Source organism: Cebus imitator, unplaced genomic scaffold (assembly GCF_001604975.1).
Source record: "Cebus imitator isolate Cc_AM_T3 unplaced genomic scaffold, Cebus_imitator-1.0 Scaffold14, whole genome shotgun sequence".
In the NCBI taxonomy this organism is placed as follows: Eukaryota; Metazoa; Chordata; class Mammalia; order Primates; family Cebidae; genus Cebus; species Cebus imitator.
This window is the reverse complement of record NW_016107329.1, coordinates 107,190-131,766: the sequence shown is the minus strand read 5'-3', so window position 1 is coordinate 131,766 and position 24,577 is coordinate 107,190. Positions and strand designations below refer to the sequence as shown.

The 24,577-nt window shown below is 37.3% G+C and overlaps 1 protein-coding gene across 4 annotated transcripts in view; it reads right to left on the bottom strand.

The window, feature by feature from the left end:
• ITGBL1 (integrin subunit beta like 1) overlaps nucleotides 1–24,577 on the bottom strand; it is a 274,140-nt gene that overhangs the window by 150,908 nt on the left and 98,655 nt on the right. For 3 of the 4 annotated variants that reach the window (XR_001817264.2, XM_017501329.2, XM_037728946.1), the window contains exons 4-6: nucleotides 16,672–16,794; nucleotides 12,802–12,942; nucleotides 8,806–8,946 (exon numbers count right to left, since the gene is read on the bottom strand). Coding sequence is in view for 3 of the 4 variants with exons in the window: in XM_017501329.2 (XP_017356818.1) it covers nucleotides 8,806–8,946; nucleotides 12,802–12,942; nucleotides 16,672–16,794 (405 nt within the window). In the remaining variant the exon portion in view is untranslated. The remainder of the gene's footprint in view (nucleotides 1–8,805; nucleotides 8,947–12,801; nucleotides 12,943–16,671; nucleotides 16,795–24,577) is intronic. The other variant, XM_037728968.1, reaches the window with a different exon arrangement.

Below are 24,577 nucleotides of genomic sequence, written 5' to 3'. Positions count from 1 at the left end.
AAAAAAAAAAAAAAAAAACTTTCTATCTTTCCAACCCTCAAGTAAGGTTAAGAACAAACATTGCAAACGGATCTACATTGGAAATGCATACATAAATAATGGTTTTAACACATAAATCTTTAACATTTAAAGTACTATCAATTCTTTTGTTGTATAGGAGCCAATGGCTTTGAAATTCTTGGAGACAAGTGGTTTTATTTCAGAGACAGTTAGATCTGCTGTGAGGAAACTGGGCAAAGTACAGAACATGCTGGCATTTGTGAGAGACTAGTTGATGCTCTAACAATAACATTGGTTGTTGACACTTTAACAGTAACATTGAAAACCAGATTGAAGAAGAGGAAAACGTTTATCTATTCTTGAAAGTTTAATGGCTGTAAAGTTTAGAACAATGCATCTAGCAGATGTGGACACCAGGAAGTCCCTAACTACCCAAGAGAATGTCATCTGCCACTGTAGCCCACCAGAATTCACAGGCAGTGGCATGCCCCACAGGAGAATCTCCCTCCCTGGAGAGGGAGAATACAGTACAAACCTTGGGGCAAAGACAGATACAGAGAGAGACCCATGACTGAGGGGAGAATGTTCTTATGTTGCATAGTTGGAATCCATACTTAAAAGCAATCATTATTTTCTATCTGAAGTTCATTCACATGTTGACATTTTTAGAAAATTGTGGCAGAATAAAATCCTAAAGACAGATTTTATTAGAAAGAGTTAGAATCTGATCCGATAAATATCAAAAGGTCAGATTAGCTGTGGAAGCCTTATTTGTTTAAAAAAAAAAAAAAAAAAAAAAGTTCAGATGCTGTAGACCTGCAGGAAGAAATCTCTGGCAGTCTTTCACCTTTATTCTCCCATATGCACATTCTGTTTTCTTGCCGTTTTGTTTCTCTCAGTCAGTTTATAATTCTCTAAACCTTTTTCCTCTAACATAATTCTATTATTGCAGCTTTATTTTTATATTCCATTGCTATTCCTGATGCTCATCTACAAACATAAGGGGGAAAATAGAGCCCATAAGCTCCCACACCTCTTTTCCTGTGCTCTTAATTCAGCATCATGAACATTCTCCAGGATCATGCCTCTAAATCTGTGCTTCACCTCCAGGCATTGCCAACCCTAAGCAAAGCTGGGAAGAATATATATGTGTCCTTACTTTTGCCATGTGTGTGATGACTCCTCAATAACCTTCTCAATAGCACATCTGCAGCCAATTGCATGCGCATTGTCATTGCTGTGATTGACTGAAGGATAAAAGACCTTAGCCCTAAACAGGGATGTATCAAAGTGGGGAATATAGTTTAGTTCAAGATGACCAAGGTTCCTCCTTAAAAATACAAAGAATGAAGTTCCTGAGAGTCAGTGACTGTATGGTAACCAGTTTAAATGACAAAACGGTGGCACAGAATGTGTTTAATGGTTTCATTGTTTGTGGGGAGAACTGGTTTTATTGTTTGGGGAAAGTAGAATTTTCTAAATAAGATATCCCACTGTATATCATAGAAGAATCAAGTGTAAAAGTATGAACAAAGTTTCTATAACTCAAGCCTACTATAATGAAAAACAATATTGACAATGGTATCGCCTAATTTAAATGTTTATTACAGATTGACAGAAGTTAAAACATAAACATAACTTTTGCTTTTTCAGTAATAAAAATTGTATCCTACGTATTTCAGGAAGCTAGTCATGTGCTGTCAAAAATATTAGAGATCCCATTTTAAATGAAATTACATTTCCTACAATATCCATCATGATACTGAATTGGTAGAGTTTAAAAATCACTTAGAAATCTCAGGTATTGCTACCAGATTCTCAGGCAGGTACTGAGCTTTTCAGATAAGACAGGAATTTATAAAGCAAAATTGCAATTTTTCTTGTGAAGTTACCAGTTTCTCAATTCCAATTTTAAAAGTTATGCCAAAGAAAGAATCATTTTGTAGAGATAAAGTCAAGAAGATGAAAATGTTGGGTTTTGCTATATAGAAGAGTTTAGAGATAATGATATCTATTTAGTATGAAAACCCTTTAGACTGCCATAACATTATATCAGGATTTTTTTTCTTAATAGACAACTAGCGAAAAGGTCATAAAAGAAGAAATCAGGAGACTTGTGTTCTTGAACTAGATGTGCCACTATCTTTCCTGGGCCGTATCTTAAATTGCTTTATCTTACAAATGAAAGAACTAAAAAAAGATACATTTACCACATGGATCTGAAATGTAATGCTTCCATGCTAGTTTGTCAAATTTATGTATATGTAAAGCCTGCAGGTTTTGGTTTCATTGCTTCTAATCAGTATTCCTTTAAACTGTGTAGGCAGAAGATCAATGAAATAGAGATGAAAGATACAGAATGGTGCTGTTTGTCCCTGATATCAAACATCAGAAGAATTCAAATAAGATAAATGCTCTCTAAAGACCTCTATGTATGTATACACAGACACACACACACACACACATGTTGGTCTAATCTGCCTACCATAAAAATAACTGCAGCCCAAAATACCAATATGAAAAGGAAGGTTTGCAGCAAGACCAGCCACCTAGCAGCCCTCAGGCATGGGTGGGAAGGCAAGAGTTATTGAGGCTCTCATGCCATTATAGGAAAGGATGTTAACCAAACCTTTTCTTGTTTACTTGTAAGTATTGTGTGCTTTTGAGTTGTGCTATCCAAACTCCAGAAACAGGTGCAGTTGTTTCAGGACAAGTGCAGTTGCATCTCTTCCAGACAAACACTTCTCTGTTTTAGAGGATATTTCCTTCTTTTTAAAGGATCAAAAAGTGCCCATGAATTTGAATCTGATGTTTACAAGTCACAGCTTACAAAGTAATATGAAGACCATCAATAGGGAAAACCTTTGGGGAATAACTTAGATCTAAGTAGTACTTGCTATTTTTTATTAATTTCATATATTGATTTTTCCTTTCAAGAAAATGCAGGTGTGACTTTTAAAGATTTATCTAACCCCAACATGTCATGATAAAAAGGAAGCTGACATTTAAAAAGCTATAAGCTGTTCTTGAAAACAGGAAACAAATACACAAATAAACATGTAATCATTTCAAAAAAAAAAAAAAGAAAATGCAGGTGGAATATACTTAATCATTTCCTTTAGTTTCTTTTCTTAATGCTTTGGCAATCCACAGGGACAATTTTACTATATAATATGGTTCTATCAAAGGATTCCATTTTCCAAACTAATGTAACTGTAAGCCCAAACTCTCCTCATATTTTTATAATTTTCTTAGGCAGGGGAAGCTGAACGATACAGTTTAAGGTCACATTGTGGTGTATTTTCCCAGTTGTGGGATTTGGGGAAATAGACATGATTGGTAAGCAGCCATTAGAAATAAAGCAGTTATATTAGAATCAGAAAGTAAATTGGGTGTGACAAACAGGACAGTTGGTACATTTCAGGATGCCCTTTCATGCCCTGAACATTTCAGTCACACTCCAATTGTGTCAACAGTATTGTATTTGAGGGGGTATGTGTGCGTATGAGTGGTATGAGTCATGGTGGTGTATGGGTGAATAAACACACACAAACACACACATATTTTGTGGATGATGAACAACCGACAGGATTAAAAGAAGTAAATAAAATTGATTTACTTGGTTGGGATAGGGACCATGTTTCAACATATTTGTGTCCCCTATCCCACATATTTACATTTAAATGTATTATTGAATAGATAAATGGACAGAATGGTAATGAATAAATAAAAGGAGAATGTCAATTAAAAGAGCTAACTTAAACTAATCCATCCGGAGATTTCCCTTGGACTTAAATAAGACCAACATTCTCAGGATGGCAAGAATAGGAGCTAAAAACAAAATTTCACTTCATCTGAGCCTTATTATATTCTAGACTTGCATGAATGACTAGAGAATATTGATGTCATTGGGGTACTTCTGTCTCATAACAGAAAGGCATTAACATACTCAATAATCAACTATATGGCAGCCTTCATACACTGCAACTTTGACTGGTAATTAGGAAAAATTTAAAGACTAATAATTCTCTAAGCATAATACCATACAGGATATAAAATTCTACAGATTTTATAAAAATAATGAAATACTCCAGAGATTGATGTCTGTTCTAGATCATAATGATGTTCAGGGAATCTTAGTTTTATTAAAAAAAAAAAAAGAATCTGAGTACCCAGAGGACAGTTCTTCCTCAGAAAAAAATAAAGTAAAATTGGAGAATTGTATTTGTATCACCGGAGATTAAGTTACAGGAGTAGTCAGGCTATATGTGTTTTCAGATGAGACTTTAATGGCAGTGTGAACTTTATCAAGTTACTGAATTTCTCTGAATCTATTTCCTCTTCTGCTAAAGAAGCTAAGCACGTGTGTCTGGGGCCGGCTGTCCGGCCGTCAGTGCAGGTCTTCGGTCATGGTGAGGTTCCAAGTCTCAGTAGCTCTGCTTGCCCAGGGACAGTGATCTGGTCCCTGGCACATGGTGTGCGGGAGAAAGAAAGGGGAGAGAGGAAGGCTCCTGCTCTTCCAGCCCCTTAAAAAAATCATCTTACTGGTTGTCAACTTGACCCAACATTTAAGTTAAAAAAAAAAAAAAAAAAAAGCAAACAAAGGAGGGCAGGGAAAAGGACCCAGGGAAAAGACCAGAAGCCGCTCTCAGAAGGAGCACGGGCCCCGCCTGGATCCCAGGCTCGACCTCACTTGAGAGAGGAGATTCGAAGATTTGTACCAGAGTTTCCACAGAAGCCTCGGCTGCCTGACCCTAGCTGGGTGCGCAGCTGAGCTGTGGACTGTGGGGAACTGGAGGGGGCTCGGGCCTCTGCACATGCTCCTTTGCAGCCTCTCGGCCTCCCAGCTACATCTCCTGGGGCACCACCTGCATGAGCTCCTGACACAGGACGGTCGTGGAGAAGATGCCCTGGAGAAGCCAGTTGGGCTCAATTCCTCATTCTAAGCGTGGGAGCCAAGCTGCAGAGGGCTGGCCATGTTCCATTCACTTCAACCAGCAAATCATAAAATCACCATAACAGACTGATGTCTTCTTGCTCAAAACACAGCCGATTGTGTCATCACCTCTTCCCACCCCTACCTGTCCATACCCACTGTGTGGAGTCTCATAGGGTACAGAAGAAAGGAAACTGTGAGAAAAAGAAAAACAGGGAAGAAGGATTGGAGGGGAATAGGTGAAGAGGAAAATTAGATTCTAGGACAGCCTCCTTCATGACACTTTACCTGCTCAGCTTGGAGTAAGCACTCCGAGCCTAAATGATGCACTGCAGGAATTGAAGGTTACACAAGGGTTGAAGTGTCAATTAAGGAGTCATTACCCATCTGTACCCCACAGCCCCACTCCCCCACAGTGAGATGGACTGGCTCACAGGACTCTGAATTATCACTATAATGTAGTTAGTTTGAATTTTTCAACCCGAGTCCAAAATCAGGATCAACATCAGATCATGGATTTCACAAGAAAGCAAATACCCGTGGGAAAAAAAGGGCTCCATATCAGCAAGTCACACACTTACAATTTTTACAGACAGCCTTTTATGTATCTCCCTTATTTTCTTATTTTAAATTGTGTCAATTCACATTTACCTCAAAGGCAACCTTAAAATGATATTGTCACACCAGTTAAAATGGCAACCATCAAAAAATCTGGAGACAACAGATGCTGGAGAGGATATGGAGAAATAGGAACATTGTTACACATTGATAGGAGTGTAAATTAGTTCAACCATTGTGGAAGACAGTGTGGCAATTACTCAAGGATCTAGAGACAGAAATTCCATTTGACTCAGCAATCCCATTACTGGGTATATACCCAAAGGATTATAAATTGTCCTATTATAATGACATGTGCACATGTGTGATCATTGCAATACTATTTACAATAGCAAATACCTGGAACCAACCCAAATGCCCATCAATGATAGACTGGATACAGAAAATGTGGCACACATACACCATGGAATACTATGCAGCCACAAAAAAAGGATGAGTTCATGTCCTTCATAGGGATATGGATTAATCTGGAAACCATCACCCTTAACAAACTGACACAAGAACAGAAAACCAAACACTGAATGTTCTCACTCATAGGCGAGTGTTGAATAACGAGAACACATGGGCACACAGAGGGGAAACATCACATACTGGGGTCTGTTGGGGGTTGGGGGGCTAGGGGAGGGACAGCGGGGGGTGGGAAGGTTGAGGAAAGATAACATTGGGAGAAATGCCTGATGTAGGTGACGGGGGATGGATGCAGCAAACCACCAAGGCATGTGTATACCTATGCAACAATCCTGGAAGAGCTGCACATGTACCCCAGAACTTAAAGTACAAAAAAAAAGGCACTGTCAAATGGCATTTCCTAAATGCCAGCATAGTTTTAACTACCAACACTATGCTTACAACTTGAAATTCTCTTGGTTTAGCCCTGACTCTGCCTCACATATCCAACAGGCTGGAGAAAAATATAAACTTTGGCTTACCCTTTGTCTTCTATGTTGGAAATGTCTAGAAACAAACTTGACAACCACCTTCCATATTCCCTATTTCAGTAAATGGCACCAACATTTTCCCAGATACTCAGACTAGAAATCCGGTGACTACAGCACTCTACTGCCTAAAATCATCATTAGCTCCTCATTGCCTTTAGAATAAAACCTGGGTCTGCAGGACTGTAAAAAGCCCTCAAGTTCTCATTTCTCCACCAACTTTACCTTTTACCAAATCCTTCCTTCCTTGTGCATTCTGGTAATTTCAAACAGAGTCTGGTTCCATGCACAGATTCCATCCCTCTGTTCCTTCTGTTAGGAATGGCCTTCTCATCTTTCTTTACCTGCAAGCCTATTTTTTAGAATCAAACCCACGCACAGGTCAGGCACAGTGGCTCATGCCTGTAATCTTAGCACTTTGGGAGGCCAAGTCAGACAGATCATGAGGTCAGGAGTTCGAGATCAGCCTGGCCAGCATGGTAAAACCCCATCTATACTAAAAACACAAAAATTAGCCAGGGACGGTGGCATGTGCCTATAATCCCAGCTACGCAGGAGGCTGAGGTAGGAGAAACACTTGACCCTGGGAGGCGGAGGTGGCAGTGAGCTGAGATCATGCACCACTGTATTGGTAATGATGATAATGAAGAACATGAGCATGTATAATGAATAATAAAAAAAATAACCTCAAGAGAACAGTGTTCACAAAATGTTTGGGAAATCCTCTGGAGCACAAGAGATTATCAGAAGAGGGAAATCCTTCTGCAATGGGAATTTTTAGCAGCAGGCTTTCCCCAGTCAGTCTGCAGAAGCCTTTGAAAAGTTGCACAGTCATAATTAAATGGGGCAGCTCTTTTATCTCCCTTTGCTGGCAAACTTTCAGGAGACCAGAGGAGTTTCTATCCATCTGCATGCACCAATCAGGCAGTCAAGCTTAACAAGATGTATATGTGTGTGTCTCTACCTTATGGATTATCAAATAGAACTGGACTGAAAATTCATAACTCCATTTTTGCTAAATGATACCTTTCAGACAGATTTCTCACTGCTTTCTTTTTCTTTGTCCTATTACATCATGCAACTTATGCATTGCATTTAGATTGCAAACTCCATGAAGTCAAATATCATGGTTGTCTCCTTCACTGGGTAAAACCAGGAGCCCAGATGTCACTTAGTCCCTAACAGGCAGTATCTGCTCCATAGTGTTTACAGTCAAATTTATTTATTAATTATTTATTTTTTATTAATTTTTGAGACAGAATCTTGCTCTGTCGCCCAGGCTGCAGTGCAATGGCACAATCTCTGCTCACTGCAACCTCTGCCTCCCAGGTTTAAGTGATTCTCCTGCCTCAGCCTCCTGAGTAGCTGGGATTATAGGAGCACACCACCATGCCTGGCTAATTTTTGTATTTTTAGTAGAGACAGGGTTTCACCATGCTAGTCAGGCTGGTCTCGAACTCCTCACCTTGTGATCCACCTGCCTTGACCTCCAAAAGTGCTGGGATTACAGGTGTGAGCCACCACGCCCAGCACAGTCAAAAATTTTTGAATCTACTAATTGACATTCAATTATAGACTATACTGCAGAATAAATTTAGTATAAACCCTATCAAAGAATTAATGCACAAACTACCACTGCACACTGTATTACCCTGTTTTGTAATAGATTACTATAGTTGTCCTAATGGCAACTGTTCATTGTCAACAGCTCTGCTAGTCTTGTAGTCTGAGTTGAGCTGAGTTGCTCTCTAGAGCAAATGGCTCTCCTGGGTAAGGAATTACACCAATTTTAACAGAGTGGGTGCACTCTTGTCTCTAGTCTTTGCCAACTTTGTGAATTCTCTGGAGGTTTTCCAAGTTACTAGTAGGAGCACTGCAAATATAACATACTTTAAAATGCACATTCAGTTTCTTTTACAGTGCCTGTGAGAATTAGAAATCTTGAAAACGGGGAAATACGTATTTTTTTATTTTTTAATCTTTACTTTTTAAAATTTGTGGGTATACAGCAGATCCATGTATTTATGGGGTACATGAGATGTTTTGATACAGGCATGCAATGTGAAATAAGCACATCATGGAGAATGGGGTTTCCACCCCGTTTCTTTGTAACACAAAGCATTTATCCTTTGTGTTACAAACAATCCAGTTATACTCTTTACATATTTTAAAATGCACAATTAAGTTATTGATTATAGTTACCCTACCGTGCTATCAAATGGTAGGCCCTATTTATTCTTTCTAATTGCTTTTCTTTTATCCATTAACAATCCCCACCTCCCCCTCCAGAAAAATAGGGATTGAAACAGCCCTTACCTGAACAGAAGTCATCAGAATATCGGTCATAGACAGCTCTACAGTCCCTTTCATCACACTCACAGGTGTCCCCGTGAATATCTCCCCAGTCCCCAGTAGGATCAACATCGTGGCAGGAACATTCACCACACACACAAGTCCCTGGGTGGGAAGGAGAATTAAAAGAATCCAGTCAAGAAAAATCATGAAAGAAAGCATTTCACATATTGTTTATCATTTTCTGTTGCTTACTTTGTACTTGAAAAACACATATATTCAGATAAAAATATTCTAAAAAGGAAAAACACCATCTGATATTGATAGTAGAGATTCCTTAATAAGTAAAACAAGTTATTATATGTGTCTATAAATATGTGAGTTGGTGGAATGTGTCATTAGCGTTGTGTTAGTTTCCTTCAAAGATAATACTAAAACAATTTATACAAGTTACAATCCTTTCCCTCAAGAAGCTTGCAATCTATTTGGCAAAAGGAAACCTAATTAGAAAGAAAAATGAGCAAACACTAAAAACAGTGTGCTAAAATTTTGTAAACTAAGACATGAATGCTGTAAGAATTTGGAGGAGAGGATCAGTGAGGGTTGGAGTAATTAGCAGTGGATGGACTGGGTATATAGGGATTAGACGAAATGTTCTAGGAGACATTGGAGGCAGAACTAAGGTAAAGTCAAGGAAACAAGACTAAGCAAAGAAGGGTGGGGATGGGCATCGGGCCCCTGAAGTGCATGTTAAAAAAAGACTAAGAAGTAAGGTTTGCTAGATCAGACGAGCCCAGATTACAGAGGAGGTCAGATTGAGAGATATAAACTTGGTCATTTGCAGATTTGCAGAGGGAAATGCCCAACTGTAAATCATATTTACTTTGTGTGGATAATCGGCAACTGTCTTTAGGGCAATCAGCTAATCATTTGATAGAAACATAAAGTTAAATCTTTTTCTTACCTCTTACATCAAAATAAGTATCAGTTGGATTAAAGATTTAAATGTACAAAACAAAACCACAGAATAAAATTAAACTTTTTGTTCAAAACTGCCAAAGCACAATTACTAAAAAAGGAAATTGAAAACTTCCACAAAAGTTGAAAAGTTTGGTTGGAAACAAAACACTATATAAAAAAAAAAAGACTGATAAAGGTGAAACAAGTAGTTAATCTGTTTGTTTCTTGATCTGAGAATTGTTTACCTGGCTGTGTTGTTAGTAAAAATTCAAAGAGCTGCATGATTATGTAGACTTATTTGGTATTCACACAATAATTCAATAAATTATTTTTAGCATGTAAAAATAATTTTAAAAGACAAAGAATACTTTCAAAAACATATAAATAAGTCTTAGGATTCAATACATAAAGAATTAATATTCCCAATCTGAAATAGACAAAAGCAAAGAACAATAGGAAATTTCATACAGAAATTATGATAAACATGAAAAATGTTTATCACTCAGTTGACTACTCCTAGGCAGGTAGCAGTGGGAGATCTTCAAAACAATTGTGACTGGCAATTATTTTGTATGTCAGATAGTCAGAGGTGAAAAATATTGCTTGAATCCAGACTTGGTAAATGTGTAGGACAATGGACATTTTCTTGCTCTGAAGTGGAATATGAAATGGTACAACTTTCTTGGTAGTGATTTTACAATATACACATTTTTTTTTTTTTTTTTTTTGAGACAGGATCTCGCTCTGCTGCCAGGCTGGAGTGCAGTGGCGCGATCTCGGCTCACTGCAACTTCTGCCTCCCGGGTTCAAGCAATTCTCCTGCCTCAGCCTCCCATGTGGCTGGGACTATAGGCGTGCACCACCACGCTCAGGTAATTTTTGTATTTTTTAGTAGAGATGGGGTACTTTTTATATCAGTGTTATTATTTAGCTTTTTAGCTCACTTTAATTAATGTACCCAACAGAAAGAAAAAGTACACATAAGTATGTGTTCAGAAATATAAAATATAGTTGTATTGATGTTTTTAAAAAACTACTAGTGACCAAAATATTGATCAATGGAGAATGAGTGCAGTAATGGTACACACATATCATGACTACAATGCAATCACTAAGTAATAATTAGGTTTTTGCTCCATAAACATGGAAAAATAAGCAACATATATCATGAAATAAAAGTGTAAAATTACAAATCAGCATGTAGAGTATGATTCAATTTTTTTCTTTAGTAAGAAGGAAATACAGGGATAGGGCAGCCACACAAGTGAATTTTAATAAATAAATACAGACTGAATGCTCATGTACCAAAATGTAAAAGGAGGTTATACTTGGATGTTAGGCTTATGGGCCATTTTCTTATTTTTCTGTGTACTCTACTTTAGTGTCTAGATTTTTGAAAATGGATATGCATTGCTTTCATAATAGGACAAATGGGTTTGGTCAGGAGGAACAGGGACTAGGAGCCATGCAGATGTGACAAAGCAGCAGCTTCTCCAGCCATGCGTAAAGGGGTCCAATATGAAACTGAGTAACCAGGTGGGCAATGGATGACATTTGTTCTATTAACAGTTGTGTCTGCAACATTGGTTTTTTGGCCCTTGAAGGTGGGGATAAAGGAAGGCAAGATAGGTATATGTGGGGACCAGCGTCTTTCTGTTACCTAGGGAGGCAATGATACAGAAACGCTTTCAGGTTAGACAGGAGTATCACCTTTTAAGAAAAAAAAAAAAAATGACTCATCTCAGTGCCCACTTCTGCCCTGTCTTCACGTATCCCTGATTCTCAGAAGCTGAGAGCCTCACTTAGGCAGGCCGCTTCTCATTCTGCCTCTGCCAGATCTCCAGGTCAGAATGCTCCAAGTACAGGGAAGTGGGAGGCAGGAGGTTTAGAGTGTGTTTCTGAAGGACGCGTCTCCAACAGCCAACATAACTCTGCTGCAGAACCTGATTTAATCCACAGCCCAACCAATTCCATTTTCCACCTCTCTCCCATTGACAGCTGAATAGTCATTTTCCACAGTACCACAGTTCAAGCTTCATATACTTAACAAAAGTTGAGTGTGAATTCTACTGCATAAAAAGGACTTATGCAGAAAACACATCCTTGTATATGAAAAGAAAGCATAAGGTAAATTAGAATGATATATAGTAAGATTTAGTCCCTATAAAGAGAGGACTTTATGACTTTGCTCCAAGTTCCTGTATTTTTTAATTTATTTTCTCTATGTAAAGAAATGTGGCACCTTTTATTTCTCCATGTCAATTTCTAAAAGATGGTATGCTATGGTTAGATTTTTATAGTTTTAAAGAAGAAGTATATTCACTTTTTAATTTCATCAAATAGGCGATAAAAAGTTTAGCATGGCTCTCTTTATCACTACAGCAAAGGGAAAATTAAGCATCTTCAAGGAATTTTAAAACTGTGTTTAATTTGTTTGATTTGATATCAACAGTTACTTAACTACCTTTAAGTTACAGTTTAGCAATATTAATGTATTTTGTTAAACTCCTTTGTAAAGTTGGTCTACATTTCATATGGCTATTGGATATATACTTTCCATAACTATTATGTTCAATATCACATTTTTATTATTGCATACAGAAGTTAAATTAGTCCATATCAATTCTGCATTTCAACCAAGCCTTCCATTTACTCATAATTAAGACAAGAGGGTTTTCTGAATGCTCTCTGGATAATTAGATGCTCATGCTGTAGTTGGTTCTGTTAGTCAAGAGACATTTAACAGAAGTATCTACAAGAATTGCCTTTTATCTGTACTGTGCTATTTCTGGAGGGCCGCCAAAGAAATTACAGTCCCTAAGTTAACTGTTTGTTCAGTGAAGCTTAAAGAATGACAGCAAGTTTCTTATCTTTCTCTTCTCTACTCAATAAAATACAAGACAGAAAAGACTGTTGGTATAGTAAATGTTGATTTATATCAAAGTAAATGATTAGAAGATAACTTCCTCCCCACTAGAGGAAATACAGAGAAAAGAAGTGTTAACAATTAAAAGCTTTGTTTGCCTTCCCATTATGTGGTAACATGTATGAATGACACACCTCTGTTACTGCAGATTTTGCCATCTGGAGATGTGCATCTTCGCTTGCTTTCCCAGGGGGTGATATCGCACTGGAATTCACATTTATCTCCATGCCAACCAGCCTTGCAGTAGCAGTTTCCACAGTAACACTTCCCATGGCCTTTACCCAAAATGAATTTTATACAGTGAGGAAAAAAGCAACTTTCACAAGCAGAATTAACTTTCTATCTCTTTGTGATCATTTTTGCCTTCTTAAATAATGTCAAAGCTCTACATTCCTTGCCTAAAATAATCAAATTATACAGCTTTCTCCAAACACATCATGGTTGTGCTTATACCTGCTTAATTATACAAAAAGAGCAAAGTGCCCTTTAACTTGGCCTGGACAGGGAGCTGATTAAAAGTATTTTTAAAGAAATGACATGAATGACCATGAGAGTCTATTACTTTTTCATCTCAAATGCATGCATTGAACCCAAATAGATGTGAGCATTCACTCTAAGGACATTTCTTGAATTTGTTATTAAAACATTTCATTTGAAATCAACTATTGAGAAACCAGTGGTGCATATTTACTGAGATACACGTTATGAATGGTCAAACAACTCTTTAAAGCAGAAGAAATATTTCATCTTTTCCCTCAACTCTCAACTGTGTCTCACAAGCTATTGTGTTCCACCATGTGAAAGAGACAGGTTTTCAGCCTAGTCCATGTTTAATCATTATTTAGACAAATAAAACACCATGGACCGTTGGCTTCACAATCAAATTCCCATTCTACTTGTCAAGAGGATACAAATGACAGGTAAGGACACTCATCATTTTGTGTCCAGACGCCCTCCTTTCAGCCCCCACCTCTGTGTAACCTGTTACCTGTTCATCTGCACTTGCCTCCAAGCCATCTGTAGTAAATTGTCACATCCATGCTTTCCTTATCCATGTCTAGCAATCCTTCTGCAAATTCCCCAAAGATGGTATTTATCCCAAAATATCATCTTTGTAGTTATATCACCTAAGCATAAATGCATGTCCTTGTTCTTGTTTTGTTTTTAGTCTATTCTCTCTGTGTTACAGGAGTTTGTGTTTTATCAGTCTATGGCTAAAGTCTTTTGTTCTTTCCATCTCTCTTCTCTTAAAGCCAAAATCCCCAAAAGAGTATGCGAAACTGATTATGAGGCTACTTTTCATTATCTTCAAAGCATATTTATCATTCTAACACTATGGTATCTCTGGCCAATGGCAAGAACATTATTAGGACCTGTAAAACTCACATAAGAAGCAGGAAATACAACAAAATATTCTGGTCTCCTATGCTATTCATGTCCAGGAGATGAGACTTCCATCAAGAAGGCATACCTCCAAGAGACAGAGACAGAGATGAACAATGAACAGAAAGAGTGCTATAATGAGACAGAGCGAAAGAGACAGGAACCCAGTGCCATGATTTTGTCTAAATGAGTTATAATTGGAATATTCAAAGAAAATCACTTCTTAACCTAACAATCAATGACCATTTCCACAATGAATTTAAATTTTAAATTTGTTTACTTAAGCAAATACAAAAGCTGCCAAGTGATTTAATTAGTAATCTAATCTATATATTTTATTGATGAAGTTAAAAATGGTGCCCACTTGCACACAGAATTAAATCATATCCTAGTGACATATCACAGGCCTCAAGAACTCAATGATTACACTGACAAAAAAGCAAGAATGTATACTGATTGCTTTCTTTAGGAGTCATGTTTGTAAGACTCAATTACCTTTTTAGATTACAGGATTTATTTTCTCTGTAATTTCAGAAAATTTATACAGAAGGTGCTACATATGTAAGGATTACTATATTAACAAATGATCAAAAATCTATATTTCTCACATCCAAATTCTTTAAATATTTATACAATTTAGTATTGAATTAGGGTTTTACTAAGAAACTTTTGAGTTAGAGGTCAATAAGGAAGCAAAAATTATGTAACAATATACCTGTATGCAGATATGGAAAATTAAACAGATATCCATATAACTCAAACAAAAATATTGAACAAGACACATCTGAATAATTGAGATTAAAATGTGTGCTTTAGGACAATACACATTCCAGATAATAAACATAATTCTTTGCTTTGTGCAAACTGATAGAGCAAGAAAATCTCTATTTGTCCTGCTTCACTGATGAACTGTAGAACCATCTCTCAGCAGATTTGTTTCATGTGAATGACACATGGAAAGATTTACAATCCCAGGCAATGTCACCCCCAGAGGGTGTTTACTGGAGTGCTGGTGTCCTTGGTCAGAGACTTTGCACCATGAAATTGCTTAAGCCTCAAACAAATGGAAATAACAGCTAGAAAGGTTGAAAGTTAAACAGTTTCTGTTGTGTTGTTTCAAGTTACATTTTTCTATTTATACATGCAAATAGACTCTGCTTTGGTGGTGTCTAAACAACAGACTGGCCCTAAAGTATGTTTCCTTCCTTTTTTTCCTTTATCTGTAATAATTGGAAACTAAACATCTAGAGGACATACATAATATTTGTGGATGAATTTGTCTAACTGATCTAATTATTTTTGGACTGAGTCCTTTAGGAGAGAATTGTCTGAGCAGCATCTAGCTTAGGTCATTGCTTGGAAAAATGAAAATAAGATTTCGGTGTTTGTTCTATCCAGGTGAGTTGTGCAGCCAGGAGACCAAGAAGGAAGGGCCAACCAGGCCTAAAATAAATATATTTGGATGACTCAGAGGAATTGAAGCTACAGAAATGTAAACAAAGGAAAAAGCTTGCCATATGCTAGCCACACTTTCTCAGGGGTCTCTGGTTCCACCTGGCCCCACTGGGCTCTAATTCTTCCAGGAAAACAATACTTCCAAAACTACCATTTCTGCATGCAGAGCAGTATTCCATCAACTGGAATGCCATCAGACAGGAGTGAAATATAAGTTTGATCATAGCAAAGAAAAATTTACCTAAACCGATTGATTCTCACTACTTTCTACTTTCCTTTTCCTATGCCAGTCAAGGTTGCAAATGGAAACTCCAGGCACAGGCTTGGAGGTTGGCGAGCAGAAGAGATGAAAACTGCAAATGTTGAGGAGAGAATCCTCTTGTGGAGCTCTGAGCTCCAAGGCACGGATGCAGTCGTGAGAGGTGAAGCGTTAGAAACACAGACTTTGGTGTCACATAGACATGAGCCTAAATTCTACCATCACTGGTGAACTGAACCTGGCTTCATTACCTAATTTATCCAAGTCCCAGGTTCCAAATCTGTCTATGTGGATAAATGTAATTCTTATCCTAGAGTGATATTATGAGGCAAAATATAATGAATGTAAAGCAATTATTGCAGAATTTGTCACCAGCAAATATGCAAGAACTGGTACAACAGAAAAATGAATGGAGTAAAGGTGATACTAGAAAAGGAAAATGTTATCTAAATATGTAGGGACAGAGATGGGGAGGTAAACTCTAGGCTAATAATCCTGTGGACCTTCAATGTCCCCAGCAGGACATGAGACTATTGTTCATGTTTTAGAAAGGGAAAAAGAAAGAAATGAAAATATACACTTAAGAGAAAAGGAGAAAGGAGAATAAAAGTGGCTAAGGTGAGCAGAGGAAATGGTATTCCACTAGGACTACTTCAGAGCTATGCAGTTGGCCTCTTGCCAGAATGACACAGCTCTCCTCTGGGGACAATTTGGCTTTGCATTTAAATAGTACTAGTCTACCCTTAAGGCCACAGTCTCACCTTCCTTATGTGAAATATTTTCCAGATAAACATAGGTTTAAATTGAATTAGTACATCTAGCACAGAAATTGATGTATAAATAGAAGAATAATGAAATAGGTGAAAAACCAGGTACTTTTATTAATTTCTAGAGTCGATATACATACCTCCACATATTTCTTCCGTTTCATCATCTATGCATTCTCTATCATCACACTCGCAAAATTTACCATACACAAGTCCACTTCCATCTGAATTATCACACTTACACCTGCCACAGTGACATGTACCTAAATCATTAAAACAAAAAAGATTGTTATATGCATATAAAATTAATGAATTTTTATGCCATCTCTAATATTTCGATTAGGTATTTCTGTGTGTATGATAAGGTAAAGCGCATGCTATTTTTTCTTGAGGTTATTTTTGCATGGCAGTTGTATTTTATATCACACAGCTATTATTATGGACCTCTAATCATTTATTGAAGGTAAATTTGACTGCTTCTAGTTCAGAGCTACTTTACACATAGCCATCCAACCAATGCACAAATGTCTTCTGATCACACCTGGGTCTGATGTGAAATAAAGCAGAAAAATCTAAGCTTTGTAAGGGAAGAAACCTTGCTTATCTTCCTCGCCAGTATTTATTCAATGCTTTGCACAATGTTTGAACTTACTATTTATGTAATAAATATTTTTGGAAATAATTTATTGTCAAATGCATAAGTAAAAATCATATATGCCCCTGATAATTTCCCCTCCTCAGCATTAACTTGTACTGATACACATGTCCTTATAATAATGGGACCAGAGTGGATTAAGGCATGGATTCCTGGGACCTTACCAGATTCTCAGGGGAACTCAGAATTACAAAGGTACTGTAGTCATCTGGTCTACTACAAGCCACATAGTCATCCAAATCTGAAGATTCTACCACATCCCCCATAATTAATTTCACCAATATTAATATTGCATCCAAATAATATTGAGAGATAGAATGCCCACTTAAGAAACTTTCTTTTTCATGTATATATTTTGAGTTTTAATGTTCATCACAGCCATCAACATGTCTCAACCAAGACTTGATCACCACGAGAAATGACCCTGGACTCTGAAAATCCGACAGGGATGACATCAGCCATAACCTTCCTCTCAGAGTTTTATGTGAGTAAGAACCAATGTGATAAAATAAATACAGAAGTGCAAAGTATTGCAGAAGCACATAGCAAGGGGATTTAACTGAGACCAGGAGGTCAAAGTCAGAGTCCCTGAGGAAGTAGCTGAGAACTGAAAGCCAAGTGAAAAAGCATAGCTAAGAGAAGTGAGATGGCAAAGGGGCTCACGTCCACTACTAGACAATAGACAGGCGCAGCGAGAAAAGAGGAGGTAAAGGGAAAACATCACATGGGATTGAGGTATACAGAACAGCATGAAAAGTGGCATGAAATGAAGAAAGCAACTCGAGGTGCAGTTCATGGAAGTCTTACAGGTCATGTTAAAGATTTCCAGCTTTAATCCAACAATAATTGGAAGACACAGAAGCAATGGAGTCCAGTGATCAGGTATGACTTTTTACCAGATTACTCTGGCTGTCATATGGAGAATGAACTGAAATGCAGCAAAAGTGGATACAAGGAAATAAGTTAAAAGGCTGTTAGATTTGTCTGCAGGAATGAAGTCAGTGGCTAGACACATGAAGTGATGAGTTTATAAAGAAACAAATACATTTGGGAATATTTTGGGAGAAAGAGTAGAAGGCATTTGGTGACTGACTGAGTGTACAGGGTGAAGGATGGGGAGGAACCAAAGATGCTGTTGACAATTTAGTTTGAATTACTAGATATTGGCAAATCTATATGTGATGTATTAGAAAGAGCATGAACTTGTGACTAAGGTAGAGCTGTAGCTGAATTCAGAGTCTGTTTCTTTTTCCTTTTTTTTTTTTTTTTTTTTACTTTTTGAGATGGAATCTCACTCTGTCACCCAGACTAAAGTGCAGTGATGTGATCTCAGCTCACTGCAACCTCCACCTCCTAGGTTCAAGTCATTCTCCTGCCTCAGCCTCCCGAGTAGCTGGAATTACAGGTGCACACCACCACGCCAGGCTAATTTTATTATTTTCAAGAGATACGGAGTTTCACCATGTTGGTCAGGCTGATCTCAAACTTCTGACCTTGCGATCTGCTTGCCTCAGCCTCCCAAAGTGCTGGGATTACAGGCGTGAGCCACCACACCTGGCCTCAGAGTTTTAATCCTCATGAGCTATGCATTTTTAAGGGCACTGCTTTCATTTCTAATTCCCAGATTCCTTATAAGCAAATAATCTCTGCTTCATAGAGCTGCTGCCAGGACCAAGTATGTCCCCAGTCATGTTTCTAGAAGCACTGCTGAACCTAGTACACAGGACTTGAGAAGATTCAGGGTTCTTCCTCTGATCTCATTAAGATACAGAGTATATTAGTCATATTTCCAAACATTTTCTCCAGGAAATATATTTATGGATGCTGACAATATCCTTGTTTTCATATCTTCTGCATGATTCTGTTACCCAGAACACTTGCAATTCACTATAATCTATAAATTTTTTCTCTCACAGTTACATATAAATGGTGATTTTGCAGAACTTGAGTTTATTTTTCTACTTTGCAAATACTCATGAGAATTTTTCTGTTATTAAACTTAATTTTCTTCTATTTTTTTTCTAAAAGCTATCTCAATTCATAAAAGTAATTTGAAATCTAAGCTATAATTTATGCTATTACTTCATATAGATTTTGTTATCTAATTATCATCCTTCTTTTTCATTTTCACATTTATTCATTCTGTCTCCCAGCCACCCACATATCCAACCATTAAGCTTTCTTGTTATCTATCTATGTTATTGGCAAGGAACTAGGTGCTATAGAAAATAATGAGATGCTTAAAGTTAAGTAAATCACAGAGCAGAAAAAAGAGATACCTTATCAATACATTTTGTATAGCATTTGCCACAAGTCTATTGCAAAAGCCTTTGTGTCATATGTTTTGCTTTATAAATACAAATATAAATCCATATAATGTTCTATGTGTAGCCACATATAATATGGGTCTCTCATCTATAACATAAGAGCAGAAACTCACTTGGTTAGGGCTGTGTGTGGGGAAGTTTTTTCAGAAAAGATGGGAAGCAACAGCCTCTGCCTCTGAAATCTACGACTCCTCACTGAAGTCCCCACAGGCAGCTAAACCATTCCTGGCTGATGTGGGAAGTTTACAACAACTCTGAGACTTCCTGTCTCACCCATCAAGCAGAATTCACAACTGAGCCTCCAAGACATGGCATATGGGTGCCTAGGCAAAAGCTCCAGACTCCTGTGCTCATGCTGTGACACACAGCTTCTCTTTCGGTTGCCAGCTAACTCAGCCTCTGGGATTGGTCTTCTGCCTTACACTAGAGTATTTTAGCTCTGATTCTTCACAGTGCCCAACAGACCTGACACTTTCTAGGATGACCGACGAGACATATACACCAGCTCGCATCCCTGTACAATGGTGCCAGGGCCTCATCCTGCTCTGCACATTGGACCTCACCCTTCTAGGCTTCCCACAAAGTTAGCTTCTGGAACACCTTGGTCCCCAGCTCTGTCTCATCCTGCCCTTCAGTCCCATTCCCCAATCCATTTAACTCCTTTTCGCCTTCTGCTCCAAGCTACTTAACCACATTGTGATATGAAAGGAAAGATCAGTAGAAAGACTCCATAGGCTATTGCAATTTGGAGGATGTGGTCCTGAACTCGGATGGTGGAAGTGATTACTAACATAAGACAGGTGAGAATGAGATTGCCAAGTAAACGTGAAAGGCTTAGATATTTATTTGAGAATAAATTAGATGGAAAAGATTAAATGTAACATTGAATATAAATGTACCTTTTGGCCAATTGCATTTCTAGTAATGCCTTGAATATACACCTCCAAAAATATAAAAATAGGCTCACAACAGATCATTCTGTGCAGTATTATTTACAATCCAAAATATTGGCACCTGCCTAAATGATCAAACATAAGGGGTAGATTGTATAAATTACATTGCATACATAGAATCCAGTCCTATGCTTTTGAAAAAATAACAAGAAGGATTTCTATGAACTGATTTGAAGTGAATTGCAGGAGATTATGTTGTGTGGTAAAAGCAGAGAACAAAAGAACATTTGGAATGCACGACTATTTTTGCAGAAAAAAAATGAAAAACGATAACACACAAATATGTCTATTTACTTTTACACAAAAAGAAACACATGCACAAAGAGGTCAGAAAGCAAGAAAGTTGGTTATCTGAAAGATGAGGGTAAGCATGGTGCAAGATTTGATGAAGAGAGTGAGGATCCTCTCAGTATGCTTTTCTGCATAGTTTTGACTTTTAGAAGTATGTTAGTGTTCTATATCTTATAAAAGGTATTAATACAGATGGGAAGGGATTATAAAACCTAAAATTGAAAGTGATCTGAAATAAATAAGCTAAATTGTATTTCAAATGAGTACCATCACCACACTGAAAGAGAAGAAAATAAAAGAAATCTGATAACTTACAAACACAGCATTTGACTACATACCCCAATCTTGGGCATGACTAAGGCACAGTGAGAGTTGGGGAGTGGAGAGGGGTGGACTGCAAATCCTGATCTCTTTTGGTAGATTTGCTTTGTCTAGTGGTGTGTCTGCAGCACTTATAAAAAGTAACTAGAAATGCAGTATAGAATTGAGCAAATAAGTATATATGTTGGTGATGTTGGGAGCCAGGGTTCTCACTGAGAAAATGGAACATGTAAATATAGAATGGAGAAAACAACAAGTGATTCTCTAAGGATGGACTGAAATTAGATGTATTGATGTAAATCCATGATTTCTAAAACATGCATGTTTGTGTATGTGTTCATGCATATCTGTGCTGGTATGTGCATAAGTATTTGTGTATATATGCACAGGCATATATTTACTAGTGTCAAAAAAATAAAAATGGAAATAAGACCTAAAAATTCCCTGAGCAGACTAAGCCAGTAAGGTCTCATAATTGATCCTAACCTTGTCTAATATGTAAAAATAAGTGAAACTTATCTTACTTCTTGTAAATGTCCACATTGAAGAAAAACAGAACTTAAGCTCTACCAGTCAGATGCAACCAACAAACTTATAATTATATAACTAGGGCCTTTCCAACAGGATAGATCAAATAAGGCAACTGTATAACGTTAACCAATCAACCGTTTTTCTTTGCTTTCTTTTTCTGTTCATCCTATAAAAGCCTCCCACTCACATTCCCTCAGTGACGCTCCTGAACCACTTCTGATTTGGAGCTGCCTGATTCATGAATCATTGTTTGCTCAGATAAAATAAAAATTGTACTGTGCTTCAATCTACCTTTTTGACACGAGCCTGTTTGCAGAAAGGCCCAAGAAGCGAATACACTTCAGTGGAAATAAGCATGCCTAGTGCTCACAATTTTTATTCAAATACCATTTTCACTAACAGGAATCAGGGCTCTTTGGATAAGTGGCTGATTTCAAAGGCGCAGTGAAAGTCCAGTATGACCCTGGAATATGTTATTATGCCAACAATTAAAGAATTGCAAAAACAAAACAAATAAACAAGGGAGGCATGTCATAATAACACAAAAGCTAGCCTGATGAGCTCTAATACCTAATCTGAAAAACTCTGTGCACCAGAATAATTATGTAAAGAAATGAATAACAAATCACTGAAATAAGAATTGTGCTTCTAGATGATAATAAATCACTAAGTAAATGAAATATCAAATAACTGGTAAATGAGAGCTAATTCCTGTTTGTGATGGAACGCTGAGTGCCAACTAGTCGATTCGGAGAGAATGTTAAAGTTCATAAATCATCATTTTCTAATCATCATTGTCAATACTGCGTTAGGTGATTGTCATCAACGGATGATAAATCTAGGGTAATTTTAGTGAGGAATGTGATACATGTATGGTTTTAAAGTGTTTCCTCATCAAATGAACTTTTGTGAATAGAGTAAGTGAAAAATAACACAGCTGAGACACCAGACAACACCTTGACCAGCTCATCAAAACTGACATCACCAATATGAGCAGATGGACATCATGTGCTTCCAAATGGAACATTTCAAGAACACAAAACCATATCTCTAGTGTTTTACCTAAGAATGTGTATTATGAATCTAATCATGGGGAGGCATCAGACAAATCCAAAATAAGTACACTTTTCTTTTTAATAAAATGGTGACAATTTTCTTCACGAGTTTCAATGCTCTAAAGCCAAAGTCTGTGGAAATGGTCCAGAATAAAGAAGACTGAAGAGAGATGTAAACTTACCATTTTCCATAGACTGGATCCCGTAAAGAGAGGAAAGTGCTATCGAGGACATTATTGGGTCATTTGACTAAGCCAGATTATGAATGACAGATTACATAAAGGTATTGCATCCATGCTTAAAAAATGATAGAGTACAGATGTCCTAGAAAAATCAAATGTTTTGTCATCTATGGAAACAATTCTGTATGTTTTCTCCTTTAAGATATGTCAATGTAATGGGTTACAGGTTTAGATTCCTTAATATTAAACATCTTTACCACATTTGATTTTAATGTTCTTAAAAAAAAAAACTCTGGATTATCAAACAATAAATAAGTACATCCCCAAATAGATTTCAAACCCAAGACAGACTTCAAATCTTGTTACTGAAATAAGTTTGAAATGAATAATATTTTTAAAGATGAAAGAGGCTATGGGGTGTGTGTTTGTGTGTGTGTGTGTGTGTGTGTGTGTGTGTGTGTTTGGAGAGGTGGGTGTTATGAATTAGAAATAGAGAAATCCTACTAAGAAGAAAGACTGCTGAAGTGCTGGAGAAATATGAGGAGAACACCATGACACTATGAACACAGAAAGGAGCCTAACTGCTAAGACCATTTCTCATGATCGCTGACTGATCCACTCACACCTCGCTCTGGATACAGTTCTGATTCCTATCAGCAAAACACCTTTACTGATCTCAGTCTAAACCATGCAATTTGTTGAAATCAGACTGTGGGAAATTCCCAGCTCTGGTTAGAGATGGGCCTTACAAGCAATGTGAGCTTCAAGAAGAAAGATATCCATTCAAGTAGTCAAATGCTCACCTGTAGCATTTAGAGCAATGGGTCACACACTCGATCAATATTAAAATCACCCTGAGAGCTTTAAAAAAACCCACAAAAGTCTAGGCCACACATCAAAACAATTGAAACAGAACCTCTGGTGTACTACATGAGAACTGACATTTTATTACATTCCCCTTGGGATGTTGATGTTTAACCACAGTTGAGAAGAACTGATTTTGAGGCTTCACATGCTCAAATGTAAAAATAATATTTAATTATAGTAACACTCACTAAATACCATTGAAACCTAAACTGCAACTCTTTTATATGACTTTGCTACTCAATTTTAATAGCATCTCTATAATTTGGAAAAAATGTTTTCAAATAACTTCTATGAAATAAAAAAATATTTCAATCCAACAAAAAATATTGCTGTGACTATATCCTTCAATGAGCTCTATAACCAGTGTATCTGAAACTTCTATCAAATTTAAAATATTTCATTCTATTTTGTGAAGGTAAAAATTCAAAGCACCCTTGATCTGTAACAGAAAATAATTAAGTCAGTTTATGTAAATCCTTTTTAAGAGATTTAATCCAGTATTCAAAATCATGGCTCACAATTTACATGAAACATTTTTGGGGGTTATTTCCAATGAACATCCTGCTAGAAGGAGGCATTTGGAACAGCTGGAAAGTATTAAACTTGCTAGTCTCAGCAAGATGGCATTTTTTTTCTATTGATTTATCTGAATTTCACTTCTAAAAAATATATTCAAAAGTAGACTCAGGGCTGGGCGCGGTGGCTCACGCCTGTAATCCCAGCTACTCAGGAGGCTGAGGCGGGTGGATCACGAGGTCAAGAGATCGAGACCATCCTTGTCAACATGGTGAAACCCCGTCTCTACGAAAAATACAAAAAATTAGCTGGGCATGGTGGTATGTGCCTGTAATCCCAGCTACTCAG